Source organism: Microtus oregoni, unplaced genomic scaffold (genome assembly GCF_018167655.1).
Source record: "Microtus oregoni isolate MIOR12 unplaced genomic scaffold, Mior012 000007F_ref0000211, whole genome shotgun sequence".
Taxonomy (NCBI): Eukaryota; Metazoa; Chordata; class Mammalia; order Rodentia; family Cricetidae; genus Microtus; species Microtus oregoni.
The window spans coordinates 21,880,661-21,897,040 of NW_024543066.1; the positions used below are offsets into that span (position 1 = coordinate 21,880,661).

General features: G+C 43.8%; 1 protein-coding gene across 1 annotated transcript in view; it reads right to left on the reverse strand.

Moving 5' to 3' along the window:
* Window positions 1-15,396, reverse strand: part of Vwa3b (von Willebrand factor A domain containing 3B) — a 169,678-nt gene extending 154,282 nt beyond the window's left edge. The window contains exons 1-4 of the mRNA XM_041655900.1: window positions 15,282-15,396; window positions 7,463-7,557; window positions 4,451-4,701; window positions 2,508-2,670 (exon numbers count right to left, since the gene is read on the reverse strand). Of these exons, the coding sequence (XP_041511834.1) occupies window positions 2,508-2,670; window positions 4,451-4,701; window positions 7,463-7,557; window positions 15,282-15,396 (624 nt within the window). The remainder of the gene's footprint in view (window positions 1-2,507; window positions 2,671-4,450; window positions 4,702-7,462; window positions 7,558-15,281) is intronic.
* Window positions 15,397-16,380: the final 984 nt, after the last annotated feature.

A 16,380-nucleotide genomic window follows, 5' to 3' on the forward strand; every position in this document is an offset into this window, starting at 1 on the left:
GAAGACTACATGGATGAATTGAAACTATGGGATGGTCACAAGGGGCATGAAGCAGAGGAGTGGACCTTTAGGGGACCCAACCTACCCCACCATGCACATGCATACTGGTTTTCACTCTTACACAACACAGAGCACGGCACTTTCTAATACACAAGACAGCAGCGCTTACTAGGGTTCTTCTTGAGATCACCCACAGGTAGACTCTTAATAAAGGATGTCTGTGGTTTGTATACATTTTGTGCTTGCTTTAGGCTATGGGTTGAATGTGGTGGTCAGTACCTGCGGGCACCTTTCTCGAGTCTTCTTCTATAAGGACGCCGCTGGCACTCACTGGGCTATTCATATTTTCTAAAGTAGGAATGAACCCAGGAGAAACAAAGGAGGAAATCAAGGTAATCTGGAGACTGGAGTCATACCAGATGGCCAGAGTCAGAAGTGACCAATACAGTCAAGTCCACAAAGAAAGTGCATGCTCATGGGTGTACGCACGCACGTACACACAGGCATGCATGCATGCACACACACACACATACACAAACATACACATGCGTGCATGCACACATACCCACATACACACACACGCACATCCAAAGCCTGGGAAACATTCCATTTTGAATGCTTATTAAGATCCAGACGCTTGGAATTTTGCAGATGTCAAAACAGACTGGAAGGGCCAAAGAACAAAGTGATTCGTATTTGGTTCTTCTTTAATGGAAAACATGTGTTCAGCGGGCTCTGCAAGGGGGGAAAATGTGTTCCCAATTTCAAACCATCACCTTAGTGCTGATAAACATGGGCTGGTGGCCAAGGGAGGAGTGCCAGCATTTGTTTGTTTGTTTGTTGACTCCCGGATGCAGCTACATAAAGACTGAAACCTACAGAAAGCCCTGCCTTCCAGAAGACAGGAAGCAAGTATTTAGCATCCATATCTCAAAGGCAAGCAGACCTCCACCTCCCACTCCGGAGGAGCTGAAGCTGGCTAAGGAATTCCTCCCAGCCAGAGAAATCCCTTATCTCACCCTCTTCAAGGTGCCATCACCAGAGCAACTCAAAGAAACACGCCTTGTGCCTGAAAGAGATGCCAGACACTACCACCTCTTACTTGCTTGTCTCAGGAGAAGTTTTATTATCAAAGGTCCCAATCAAAAACCATACGTCAGGATATCAGAATGTGTCATAGGTGCTGTCTCGGTTTCATTACTGTCGCTGAGATACAGATATCTTGACAAAGATCAACATAGATGGGAAAGTCATTTACTTGAGCTCACGGTCCCTGGTTACAGTCTATCACTGCAAGGAAGTCAGGGTGACAGAGCTTAAAGTAGCTGGTCACAGGACATCCACAGTAAGAGCAGAGATGAATGAAATGCATGCATGCTTGCTCGCTTGTGCTCAGCTCGACTTCTCCACTCTTACATAGTCCAGGCCTCCCTGCCTAGGCACCCGTGCTGCCCACAGTGGGCTGGGTCTTCCTGTAGCTACGAAGACAATCCCACACAGACATGCCCACAAGTCCAGCCCAAGGTAGGCAACTCCTCATTGAGATTCCCTACTCAGGTGGTTCTGTGTTGTGTCAAGTGGGTAACTACAGCCAACCATCATATGGGGCTCATCACCTTAGATATACATAATAGATCCGTTCGTGAAGAGAAGGAACTGGGAAAGATCCAGAACCTGGGTGCTGGGGAAACCCTATTTCCTTGTTCTCAGGATTCTGTGAGAAGTCTCCCAAGCTCTCTCCATGTCTTATAAGATAGGGATTCATTTCTCTAACCAGCAGGAGGGCAACAATAGAGCTAATACGTTACAGAAGCATGGCATGGCCATCACTAAAGCTTATAGTCTGATTCCTATCTGAAACCTGGAACCTGCTTCTAGACCGGTGTGGGTCCAGGGGTGAACAGGATTACGCTCTGGGGACCATGCTGGTTAGTTTTCTCAACTTGTCACCATCTGGAATCAGCTGGAAAGAACTCCTCAGTGAAGGATTATCCAGACCAGGTTGGCCTGTGGGAATGTGTGTGTGTGTGTGTGTGGGGGGGGGGGGGTGATTACATTGATTGATATAGGAAGACCCAGGCAAAAATGAGCAGCGTTGTTCCCCAGGTTTGGGTCCTGGACTGTATAAAAGAGAAAGAGAGCTGAGAGTTGGTTCTCGTTCTCTCTCTCTCTCTCTCTCTCTCTCTCTCTCTGCCCCTCTCTCTCTCTCTCTCTCTCTCTCTCTCTGCCCTTGACTGTGGGTGCAATGTGACCAGCTCCCTCAAGCTCCCATGGCTGTGGCACCCCACCTATGACAACTGTACCCTGGAATCGTGAGCAGGAATAAACCATTTACACCATGTCTTCCCCAAATTGTTTGTGGCTGGGGTATGTTATCATAGCAACTGGACAGGAACCTGAGGCAGGTACTCTCAGTGACGGTGCTAGGAGACCCAGATGAGCAGTGGGAAGACACAGAGTATGCAGTTAAGTTTGGTGACCTGGGCTGCCCATGGATTCCCACTTACAGTTTCGTCTTTCCCAGCTTCCCGCAGAGCATCCAGGCAGCTAACCTCTCCCACAGCCACTGGCTCAAAAGCCATTTTCTCCACCCAGCTGATGGCGGCAGCTATGGCGTCTTCGGTCACAGAGGTAGCACACGCCTGCCATTTCACTGGCTCTCCAGAAACCCTGAAAGGAATCATGGGTAGCAGTCACCAGGCCGTGATTAACACTACCACGGAAGTGTCGGCCTTTGGTTATCAACCAAAAGTTACCTCAGTGAGAAAGAAAACCAAACTGCCAGGCCCCTGAAGGTTAGCGTGAAAATGCATGAGCCAGTTCAGGCAATTCCGTCTTGTTCAGGAAAGTGTACTGAGTGTAATGTGCGATTTCAAAGCGCTATGACCTCCCTCGGGCATAAGGACCAGGAGACCCGACTGGAGTGACACGGGAGCAAACAAAAAGGTGCAAGTGCTTTCAAGAGACTAAGAGAGTGGCCGAGGAGGTGGCCAGTCAGTAAGATGCCTGTTGGGTAGGCATAAGAACCAAAGTTTGCTTCTTTAGCACCCACATCAAACACTGCAATCCCAAAAGTGGAGAGGCAGAGACAGGAGGATCCCCGGGGCTCGCTGACCATACAGTCTAGCCAACCCGTGAGCTCCAGCTTCCATGGAAGACGTCTCAAACAGGGGAAAGAAATACAGTGAAGAGTGACTGAAAAAGGCAGCTCTAGCCTCCACACGTCTGCACACACATGCATGCACACAAGGTAGCGGCACATCCACACACCAACACTAGGAGAAAATAGTTTCATAATCAGGAAGGATTATGAAACTATCTTCTCTCAATCGCAAACTCATAGCAACTTACAGTATTACGGTTTACAAGTTGGTAGCGACTTGTTGTTAGACTTAAAGTCTATTCCCAGTGGCATTGTTCTCATGATCCTGGCAGTCTTACCAGCTCTGCTTTCTGCATCAACAATAGTGCAGGCTTTAAAATCCTGAGAACATTTGTTTAAACCGTTTATTTAGGGCTTAGAAATGACTGAAGGGCATCCTCACTTCAGTAAGAGGAACCATTTGAATTTCTCTGTGTTTATAACGTTAAGTAAATTGACTTGACTGTTGCCAATGCCCCATCGTCACAGGGAGTGCTGCCTCATACCTGTGTTCCCTTGCTGGGGCTCCTCTGGGTTGAGAGGTCTGACTGAGTGGCACATACACCATGGTAAAGAGTCTGAGAAAGGAAAGGTTTCGTGCACATCAAAACTCCTTAACACGTCTGGGTCAAAAGTCAAGCCCCACCCACAAAGGTGTCCTCTATTTAGATAACAATAGAGAACTCAGTTAGGCACGTTTCCCTCCGCCCACTCATCCAGATGTTTCTTGTCAAGGAGATGCAGCCACTGATGTGGCTGAGGAGTTAGCACTGCCACCCACATTCCTGTGGCTCCAAGAATCCATAAATAATCAATCATGAAAACTCTAAAATAAGTGAAATTCTAGAAAGGCAACCACCTGTTCCAATGAAAGGGGTTTAACTCATAAGAGAGGTCAATGTGTGTCACAGATTCAGTCTGGAAAAGAGAGCCAAAGTTGTGGCCTTTAATCATGTTATCCAACCTAAAATGGGACTCACACCTACAGAACATACACACATATACGCATACATAATATGAATATGTAATTCATATTCTCATATTTTGACCTCCCAGTGGACTGAAGAAAAGCAAGCTTCTAAATCTCTCTCCACATGAAACCTAAGGTGCCCTGAGAAAAGCAGATAGAAGTTCCCTAGGATTCATTATTCATCATGGGTTTTCTGCTGAAATTGTATATTCTGCAGAATTATGATAATCCCCCTCCCTTGTCATCAGGCTAACTCTGTTAGCACTGCTCCTTAACTCTGAATACATGCGAGTTGGTATGAAGTTTCACGGAGACCACTGTTTCCCCTGGGAACTCACCAGATGATGTTGAACTTGGTGATGAGAGCCACCTGCTCCTGGAGGACCATTGTCAGCGCATCCTGGCACAGATTGAGCTCCTCCGTCAAAATGTCACTGAAATCCAGTACTATGGTGATGCTCTGTTCCAAGATGACACCAAAAATCTGCCGGCTCCTGCTGGTAAGCCAGTCCATCCGCTGCTTATAGCTCTCCACGGCCTGTGTTAAATGCTCCACAAACCGGTGGATCAGCTCTGACTTCGCTGTCAGCTGAAGGAAAACGCGAATGAAAACAATCAAAAACAACGCGGACAGTAGCCAAAGAAACAGAACCGCAATCACGGTAATGCAGCTGGAGCCATGCGTCTAGAAGGATTCTGTAGGTGGCCTTCAAACCCCACAGGACCCAGGAAGATTCCAGTCTCTCGGAAAGATAACGTGATCTCTTCAAACTGTAGTTGGGGGGGGGGGGGGGCGGGCGGAGAAGAGCTTTCAGGGGTTTTATCTTTATAATATATATATATATAGGACACCAGAAAACGGCCAGAGGCACTTTGAAAACTGAGTAGAAGAAAGAAAAATCAGCCAAGACAGATTTTTTTTTTAAAGTCTCACTAAGAAATTTTTTCTGTGTAAGACACTGCAAACTATTTCTGCAAGCATCTCCAATTCCTTGTAAAAACAGCAGCATCTCGGTTACTCATTCTAAAGATTGTAACTTGTCGCTCTGTCCTCTCCCTCCCACACCAACCTCGCCTGGACCTGGCTCACCCAGTTACAGCCGCCACTGATACCTTCGGGATGCCCCCAAAGGAGACAGAGACTAGCCGGCAACTTCCTGTGTGTACACACCTCCTTCAAGAAGGCCTGGCAATCTGCAGGGCCTTTTAGAGAGCAGAGGCAGACCTGTGCTATGAGAAACCAAAGTTTACAAGATCTGGTAAAGTCTTTTCCGTACCCAGTCTGCATCTCTCTAAGTCGCCCATTGAGCTCGCGTCTCAAGGGCCAGCACCATTTTTCTGCCGCAACTCGATCTAGAGACTTTGCGCATACTCAACAAGTGCTCTTCCACTGAGCCACGCCCCCAGCCCCCTGAGTCTCCTTGCCTGTTTCAAGACCTCATCAGTTTCCGGAACCCACGTTGTGAGACCGTGTTGTGTAATATTTCCTCCACTGTGGAGGAAACTTGATAACCGAGCTGTAGGGACGCAGCTTTGCTCATCACCCGTGCTTGGTACATTGGGCTTTTCCCCCCATGATGCGGTTGCCATTGAGACCCTCACGCTCCTTTGAGTAACCCCTACAAATCCACTGGTTCACTAAGCTAGACGAAGATGGAACCCTTTCTTTGATCTGTAATGGGTACCCTATCTGAGATTAAACATGTTTGTTCGCGTCTTTTAAGAAAAGTCACAGCACAGAGAGATCTCAGGGGTTGTGGCGGTGGATTTATGTGGACGAAGACATCTGTTCTACTGTTCTGTGGTGATTTTAGTGTGGGCCAGTTAAAAACGGCTCTAGTAGGCCAAACTCAGAAGAGCAATTTTAAAATACTAAATACAGTCAGCCCTCCCTATCCATTGGGTCAATATTCTCAGATTCAAGCAACCTAGGGTGGAAAATATTTTTAAAAATGAACTGCATGGATGCTGACAATGAACAACATCTGTAATTAGCCAAAATCCAAGCAGTTTAGTACTCATGTGAGGGAATTTCTTGATTGGACCATTTAAGACCGGAAAATCCGTCCTAAATCTGGGCCACACCTTCTGGTAACCGCCCACATGAGAGCACCCTGAAGAGAGGCGTTTTTTGCCTACTGGCCACTCACGCTCAACTGCGAGTTCATCTAGCCTGTCGCTGAGGCGCTCCTTTGCTGGGGTCACAACCTACTTCTTCAGGATCCCAATGTAGACTAAAGACCAGCAGCTCCTAGGAATCCTCTGGGACTCCAGCACCTGACAGGGACTGCTGAGACATCTCGTCTCACGGACGAAACAACTACAACCTCTTAGCCTTTCCATCTGGAGGTGGTCATTGTTGACAAGATGAACCTCAGTCTGTGAGCCACTGTAATAAGTCCCCTTTTAATAGATAGGTTCTTTCTATGATCCTATTTCTTCAGACAGTCGTGACTAACCCGGGGGTCCCGGAAGGGTCTCTGTGGACTCCAAGGGATGACTGTATTAGGGCACAACAGTCCTGATGACGCACAGATGTCCCTTGACATTTGTGAACATCTTCTTCTGTACAAGACCATGAACTCCAGTTGTGGGTCCTGGTGTGATATGTGTGGACTCAGCTCCACCTGCCAACACTGTCTCTAGTCCTGTGTCGGGTAACTGCAGAGAATACTGTCATAGTGTCTCTTCTTCACTCTCCTTTTCAAAGTAAGATGAAGAGCTGGTAAGTAATCAAGAGCTGATCATCCATTTCTGATCAAGAGCTTCCTGCTCTTGGCCTTTCTTACAGGTGCAAGATGGAATCTCAGAGTTATTTGGATTTGCATTTCTCTGATGACTAAGGATGTTAAACATTTCTTTAAGTGTCTTTCAGCCATTTTAGATTCCTCTGTTGAGAGTTCCCTGTTTAGGTCTGTACTCCATTTTTTATTGGATTATTTCTTCTTTTGTGACCAATTTCTTGAGTTCATTGGAGATCAGACTTCTGTCTGATGTGGGGTTCCCCTGCTGCTTAACCACAACTTCATCATTCTGCCCATGTCCAAAGAAAACCAGAAGCCAGAATCTCCTTAACCCCTGGGATTTTTATTTTGTTTGTTTGTGTGTGTGTGTGTTTGTTTTGTTTTTTCAAGACAGCATTTCTATGTATAGCCTTGGCTATCCTAGGACTTGCTCTGTAGACCAGGCTGATCTTGAACTCAGAGATCCACCTGCCTCTGCCTCCTTAGTTCTAGGATTAAAGGTGTGCGCCACCACTGCCTGGAAACTCTCCCCACCCCCCCGCAGGGATCTTATGTGACTCAGGCCTCTTTCCATGAGACCTGATCAATGAGAGAACTCTGACTTACATTGTACAGCCTGCCATCTTCTGTTGTGTAGAACTGTGGGAAGAGGCCATCAGCATACCGAGAAGTCACGAGTCTCCTCAAAGAAGTCACATAATCTGTATTTTTAGAAAGTCAAGGCGATAAATCAGCAAAGCTTCTCGTGTTGACTTTCGAAATTTTTCTCAGTAATTTTTAATTTTGTTATTCTGTCCCAAGTCATAAAGTCTTTGCAAGAACTAGGACCAATATAAGTGTTGAATCTTTGAATTCATGAATGAGTAGGGAGGAAGAATGGGCTCCACTTTGTGGTTCTTTTGTTGTGGGGTATTCACCAGAGGAGACTGCTCAGGCATGGGTTTAAGCCAATAGAAAGTCTTTATTGCCCTGCCCGCAGCTACACTAGGTGCCCAGGATCCCAGAATAGCCATGAGCCTTTCTCAGGATGGGCTTTTAAACATGATAATCATGTCCTAGGTTGACATACCTCAGTTAGCAAGAACAGTTGGCCAGAAGCAGAGCCATAGAAGCCAAAAACCAAGGCTAGTACATTTAGAGACTTTCCCAGAACTATATGGACTTTGATGGAGTAGATCCTTGTTTTTATTTTTGGCAGGTGGGGCTGTCTACACTCTGAGTTTTACAGCCCAAATGACATTTCCACTATGATGTCCATTTAAGATCTTGGGAACCTATTAATGTTTGGGGCCCTGTTACATTTTTATCTAGAACAATTAAGGCCGAGTTCAAAATCACAACATAAAAATTGTGCTTAATGCCTGAAATTTTACTGAAGGTTTGGACTTAATTTACAAAACTTGAAAAAAAAATCACCAGGCGTGGGTAACTCATTCTTTTAATTCTAACACTTGGGAGTTGGAAGTAGGAGAATGAGAACTTCAAAGCCAACCTGGCATAAATACATATTAGCCTGTGTCAATAAACCAAAAGTGGGGGCATACACATGCACACCTGTAAGCACACAGGAGCGTGTACACTACACACACACACCACAATACACACACATACAAATGAACATTTCAAAATGAAAGGTTGTTTCTTCGATTGGCCAAAAATAATGAGTAAATGTAAAACTTCAACTTAGGTACTAACTACTGCTCGAGTCTTGATTCATGACTTAGTGAAATGAAGTGAGCAAGTCATTGATCCAGGAGAGCCAAACATGGTGTCAGAACCAGAGCATCTGGCCGAGGCTTGAGAGATGTAGGTCTATGGAAGGCTCAGTAGCTGAACGGAATGCACACTGAGGTCTGTGTCAAATAACTACTGGATTATTTGCTCAGCTGTGCAAACACCTAGCTGCATGCACTAACTGGCACCCACTGTGTGTCAGGAGCCGTGCACACTGGATGGGAGTATGGTGTTGCCTAAAATGCCTTTCTAAACACTTCACAAAATTGCCAGTAGACCACAGAGCCTCTCAGGACGGACTATGATGGTGGAGGAAGATGAGGCAAGGCTTCTCAGAGACATCTTTATAATAATGATGATGTGGCTAAAGTTGTTGATGTTCAACCCCAGAGATGGCGTTCTTGGCTCTAGTACTACCCTTACCCTGACTCTAGGGAGTCCCTATCTCTGCCTCCTCATCACTAGGATTGCAGATGTGTGATGCTACACTGGCTTTTTATGTGGGTGCTGAGGATCCAAACCCAGGAATGCCCAGCTCTGAAGAGGGAGGAAAAACCCATTTTAGAAAGGAAGAAAGAATCTGAGCCTTGGGCTTGCTTGCACCTGGAGGAGCCATTGCTGGAGGCTCTGTTCTGCCTACACCAGAAGGAGCATTTAATAGAGCCACAGCCCTCAACTACACCAAAGGGAGGAAGAGGGACCATCTGGAGACAGGCTCCACCTATACCGACTGGAAGAAGAGATGGATAGACAACAAGGTAAGAATACACTCAACAACATAAAGTGCAATACAGCACCCCCGGAAACCAGTGGTTCTACAACAGCAAAGCCTGAATGACCATCCCAACACAGATAAAGTGGAAGAAAACAGCAAGTTAAAAATAACTTCATGAAGATGATTTCCTTAAAGAGGAAATGAAAAATTCCCTTAAAGAAGTGGTGGGAAAGACAAACAAAAAATTGGAAGAAATCAACAAATCCCTTAAAGAAAACCAAGAAAAAGGAATCAAACAGATGAAGGAAATGATTCAAGACTTGAAAACTGAAATAGAGGCAATAAAGAAAACACAAACTGAGAGAAATCTGGAAATGGAAAATTTGGGTAAATGATCAGGAACCACAAATGCAAGCATAAACAACAGAATACAAAAGATGGAAGAGAGAATCTCAGGTGTTGAAGATATGATAGAGGAAATAGACTCATTCATTGGTCAAAGAAAATGTTAAATCCAAACAAATGCTTAAGACAAAATGTCCAGGAAATCTGGGATGCCATGAAAAGACCAAACCTATGAAAAATAAGGATAGAAGAAGGAAAAGAAGCCCAAATCAAAGACACAGAAAATATATTCAACAAAATCATACAGAAAAATTTTCCCAACCTAAAGAAGAACGTGCCTATGAAAGTACAAGAAGCTTACAGAACATCAAATAGACTGGACCAAAAAAAAGTTCCCTCGCCACATAATAATCAAAACACCAAATAAACATACAGAATAAAAATATTAAGAGCTGAAAAGGAAAAAGATCAAGTAACATATAAAGACAGACCTATCAGAATTATACTTGACTTTCTCAACACTGAAAGCCAGAAGGTCCTGGACAGGCATTGGGCAGACACTGAGAGACCATTGATGCCAGTCCAGACTACAATACCCAGCAAAACTCAATCACCATAGACAGAGAAAACAAGATATTCCATGACAAAACAGATTTAAACAATACCTATCCACAAATCCAGCTGTACAGAAAAGTACTAGAAGGGAAACTCCAACCCAAGTAAGTCAGCTACATCCACCAAAACACAGGCAATTGATGACTCACAGAAGCAAATCTCAAAGGGAAAGACCCATACAATACCAGCAACAACAACAAAAACAAAAATAATAGGAACTAGCAATCAGTAGTCATTAATATCCCTTAATATAAATGGACTCAACTCACCTATAAAAACATACAGGCTAACAGATTGGACACTAAAACAGAATCCATCCTTCTGCTGCATACAAGAAACACACCTCAACCTCAAAGACATTGCCTCAAAGTAAAGGATTGGGAAAAAATTTTCCAATCAAATGAAAACAAGAAACAAGCTGGTGTAGCTATCCTAATATCCAACAAAATAGACTTCAAACTGAAATCAATCAAAAGACATAAAGAAAGACATTTTATATTTATCACAGGAAAAGTCCATCAAGAGGAAATCTCAACTGTGAATATCTATGCCCCAAATACAACGGCACCCACATTTATAAAAGAAACATCACTAAAGCTTAAATCACACATTAAGTCCCAAACCCTAATAGTGGTAGACTTCAACACCCCACTCTCAACAATACACAGGTCTGCCAGACAGAAACTCAACAGAGAAATAAGGGAACTAACAGACGTTGTGACTCAAATGGACTAATCTATAGAACATTCTACCCAAACAAAAAGAATATCCCTTCTACTTAGCACCTCACGGAACCTTTCAAAAATTAAACACATACTCGGGTAACAAAGAAAACCTCAACAGATAAAAAAAATGGAATAAACCCATGTATCTTATTGGATCACCATGGCATAAAGTTAGAATTCAACACCAACACTAGTTTCAGAAAGACCACAAACACATAGAAATTGAGCAATGCTCAACTGAATCACCATTGGGTCAAGGAAAGAATAAAGAAAGAAATTAAGGACTACCTAAAACTGAATGAAAATGACCACACAACATACCAAACTTGTAGGACACAATGAAAGTAGTGTTATGAGGAAAGTTCATAGCAATAAATGCCTACATAAAGAAGCTGGAAAAATTCCACACTTGTGAATTAACAGAACACATGAAAGCTCTAGAATAAAAGGAAGCAAACTCACCCAGAAGGAGTAAATGACAGGAAATAATAAAATTAAGGGCTGAAATCAATAAAAATAGAAACAAAAGGGCTAGAGAGATGGCTCAGAGGTTAAGAGTGCTGACTGCTCTTCCAGAGGTCCTGAGTTCAATTCCCAGCAACCACATGGTGGCTCACAGCCATCTGTAGTGAGATCTGGTGTCCTCTTCTGGCCAACAAGCATACAGACAGACAGAACACTGCATACATAATAAATAAATAAATCTTAAAAAAATAGAAACAAAGAAAACAATACAAAGAATCAATGAAACAAAGAGTTGGTTCTTCGAGGAAATCAAGAAGATTGACAAACCTTTATCAAAACTAACCAAAAGGCAGAGAGAGAATATTCAAATTAACAAAATCAGAAATGAAAGGGAGCATAACAATAGACAATGAGGAAATCCAGAGAAGAATCAGGTCATACTTCAAAAACCTGTACTCCACAAAATTGGAAAATTTAAAGGAAATGTTCAATTTTCGGAATAAGTACCACATACCATATTCCTTCAGAATATCCTGCTTCACAGAAAAAGCCTATTGGATTTGCTAGGCCTGTAGGCTGAAGATAGATGCCCAATGTTGCAGAGGAACTTTGGGTCACTGTCCAGGTAGCCAGCTGTTTCTGTCATCTCTCACATTTTTGGAAGTCACTTCTCACACTTCCTGCTTACTAAATTGTTTTCTTCTTGGGTCTCTGAGGGAGTTGAAGACTAGATAGTTATAGTTTTCCTTGTTTACCAGCTGCAGGAAGCAAGTTATAGTAGAAAGTAAGCTAGGTACAAGACTTTGGACTCATCAAGGTAAGATAGATATATTTTCTCTGGATTTATCAAATGCAAATGGACTAGACATTGTTGATGTATTTATTGCCTGTATATACCCTATATAGTTATTGTACTTATTATATATAGTTTTCTTATATTAGTTGTAGCCTTCTTTTTTATTTTAGACAAAAAGGGAAAATGTAGTGATATTTTATTGTATTTTAATAAATAAGGCTTGCCAGAAGATCAGAGAGTAAAACAGCCCCACTGGTCAGCCTTATAGACCAGGCAGTGGTGACATACACCTTTAATCCCAGTAGCCACACTAGTTTGCCATAGAAACTGGATGGTAGTAGTGCACACCTTTAATCCCTACACTAGAGAGGAATATAAAATGGAAGGAGACAGCTCTGAGACACAGTCTCATTCTGAGATTCCTGAAGGCAGGATCACCATTTCATACTGAGGTAAAGAGCCAGTGGCTCGCTGTTTGACTTTTCTGACCTCCAGGTTGAACCTCAATATCTGTCTCTGGGTTTTTATTGATCGTGTTACACCTACTAATTGGAATTATCCTAAGGGCATGCCCTTCACGCATCATGTTACAGATGTGTTGGAGAAGGTACTTCTTGTGCAGTAGGCTATCCCTCACACTGACACTCAGGAGCCCTGTTTCCCAGGCCCCATGTTTCAGTATCCAAATGCAGTATCCAAAAAAAATGCAAATGAAAATACTCTCACACACTTCATGCTACCTAGGGGTGGCGAGTGGATATTACTGAGAGATAAGAACTGACATGACAACGAGAACATTTAGAAATATATGCCTCCAGGCTGGTGAGATGGATCAGCAGTGACCATGTTTGTTCTCCACCGTGACAACCTGAGTTGGATCCCCAGAACCCAACTTGGGAAAAAGAGAAAGCCAAGACCCACAAGTGTCCTCTGACCGCCATGTATGCACACTCATCACCTCCCAGGGACATATGCTCACAATGAATAAATCAATAAATTCATATTTTAAAGCTAAAAATTAAAAAAAAATAAAAACCAGCCAGGCAGTGGTGGTGCCCTAGTCTACAAGAGGTAGTTCCAGAACAGGCTCCAAAGCTACAGAGAAACTCTGTCTCAAAAAACAAAAAATAAAGTAAAATAAAAACCATAAGCCATTAGGCCCCCTAAGGAAAAATGCACTTTCTTCCTAAGATAGCACACAGCTCCTGTCTTAATCAATAAAGCAATTACTTCAATCAATCTCAAAGGGGATTGCGAATCCCAGAGGATAATCAAGACATCTGCTGTGGAGTGAGTAAAAAAAAAACAATTTCTACCTTTTCATTACAAAGAATTAAATTGGGCCTGAGACTATGACTCTGTTGGTAAAGTACTTGCCAAACAAACACGAGGGCCTGTGATAGAGGAGGGTCATCTTTCTATCTGTTGTTTCATTGGTTAAGTAATAAAGAAACTGCTTGGCCTCTGATAGGACAGAAAATTAGGTAGGCAGAGTAGACAAAACAGAATGCTGGGAGAAAGAAGCTGAGTCAGGGCAGTGGCCATGATTCTCCCACCGGACACAGACGCAGGTTAAGATCGTCCCTGGTAAGACACCTCGTGGTGTTACAGGGATATTAGAAATGGGTTAGATCAATATGTAAGAGCTAGCCAATAAGAGGCTGGAACTAATGGGCCAGGCAGTGTTTAAAAGAATACAGTTTCTGTGTAATTATTTCGGGTAAAGCTAGCCGGGTAGTGGGACGCAGCCCCGCCGTTCCTCCTGCAACAGGCCTGAGTTCTAATCTTCAGCACTGGGCAAGGCATGGGGCACACTGGTGCACACCTTTAATCCCAGCACTGGGGAGGCAGAGACAGCTGGTTCTGCAGAGCTCACAAGCCACAAGCTTACCCAAATACAGGAGCTCCAGGTTCAATGAGAGCTCCTGTCTTAAAAAAATAAAGGAGAGGTCTGGAGAGATGGCTCAGCAGGTAAAGGCACTTGCCACCAAACCTGGAGACCTGAGCTCAATCTCCAGAACCCACATGATGAAAGGAGAGAACTCACCCCCATGGCTTCTCTTCTTACTGCCACACCCCACCACCTTGCTCAATAAATAATATATTTTTTGAGACAGGACCTTGGTGTGGGAGGTCCTTCTGTCTATGTGTTGCTCTAATTGGTTAATGAATAAAGAACTGCTTTGAGCATATGGCAAGGGTAGAACAGAATTTGGCAGGAAAATCTATGCTCTATGCTGGGAGAAAGAAGGACAGAGTCAGAGTGATGCCATGGAGCCACGTGGAATCAGACATCCCATATTGTAGTCCATCACTGAAGGAAGCCAGGACAGGAACTCAAACAGGGCAGGAACCTGGAGGCAGGAGCTGATGCAGAGGCCCTGGAGGGTTGCTGTTTAATGGTTTGTTCCCCTTGCTTGCTTTGCCTGCTTTCTTATAGAACCCAGGACCACCAGCCTAGAGACAGCATCACCCCCAATGGGCTAGGCCCTCCATCCATCAATCACTAGCTATGAAAATACCTTACAGCCAACTCTCATGGAGGCATTGCCTCAACTGAGGTTTCCTCCTTTCAGATAAATCTAGTTTGGGTCAAGTTGACATGAGACTAGCCAGTGCACCAGTGCTGAGGGTGGGAAAGAGAAGAGACCAAAAGATTGCTGGAAGTTAATGGTTCCCAGGCTAACCAGGAAATCTGTGAACTCCAGGCTCAGTGAGAGACCCTGTGTTGAAGAAATAAGGTGTACAGAAATAGAGGTCAACATCCTCTTCTGGCCTACACACATGTGCATATACACACATACGCACACAACATGCATGCACACATACACATACACACAAATGAAGTGAAGCAGCCCTAATATTGAATCTATGTAGTTCCAGTTGTATTTCTATGTGAAGTACATAGATTGTGGTGGAGCATGTGCAAGCATTTCCCCCTAGCAGGGATGTATAATCCAAGCAAGTGCAGAGGCCTTTGGCTTCTCAGGAGCAGAGGTAGGATCCCTGAAGGCCCTGTGAGTACTGTACCTTCGGACTGTGGGAATCCAATCTGGGACAAGATCTGCTTCAAGCTCAGCTTCTTGCTCTTAAGCCCATGCAGCTGAAGCCATTGCTCAGATGAAATAAGACTGTGCTCGGCCATGCCTGTCTTGCTTGGTTTTGTGCTGTCTCTCCAGCTTCTGCAGCTATTGTTCCGGGACAATAGAGAAAGACGATCCTGATTCCTCCATCTCTAAGCCAAGACCTGGGTCACGAAGGACTTCCTGTAAGGGAAATGGTCAAACTCAGGGCTCCTGAAAACATGGTGGGGTAGTGTAGGAAGCCCTTCTGTGAATGTGTTTCTTTTATTGGTTAATGAATAAAGAATCAGTATTGGCCTGGGACAGGGCAGAGTAGAGCTGGGAGTGGGGGACAACACTAAACTGAATGCTGGGAGAAAGAGACGCCATGTAGCCGCAAGAGGGAAAAGACGCCAGCTGCCAGCTGAAACCTTGCCGGTAGACCACCATCCTCATGGTAAAATATAAAATAATGAAAACAGGTTAATTCTAGATGTAAGAGCTAACTAGCAATATGCTTAAGCTATTGGCCAAGCAGTATGGCAAATAATATAGTTTCTATGTGATTATTTCGGGAGTCTGGAAGGCCAGGAAATGAACAAGAGACCTCCCACAACAGGGTGGAGATCTAACATCAACATCACCACTGACTTACTCTAAAACATAGTATTTACCCATTAAGATTACAGTATAGACGCATACTACCAGGTGGTAGCCATATATATCTACATATATGTGTGCTGTGAAACATCTTGAAAGATTAACGCTAATGTGCAGTTTTTGCCTTTTCCATAGTGTTTCAATTTTTGCATTATTTGAACATTTCTAAAATGGGATTTATTTTTATAATTAGAAAAACACAGGACTCACTCTCCCACTTTGGAAAATAAACACGGTCCCTGGAAGCCATTTTACACATCTGCATGCTAATTATATTCACACATTGACACAGAATATTTTGAACCCAAGGATAAAGAAGATTAAAAACAAACAAAACAAAACCCTGAAGTGGACTAGCCATCTGGGAGGAGAGGGCGGACAACAGCTCAGCCCCACTGGAACTCACA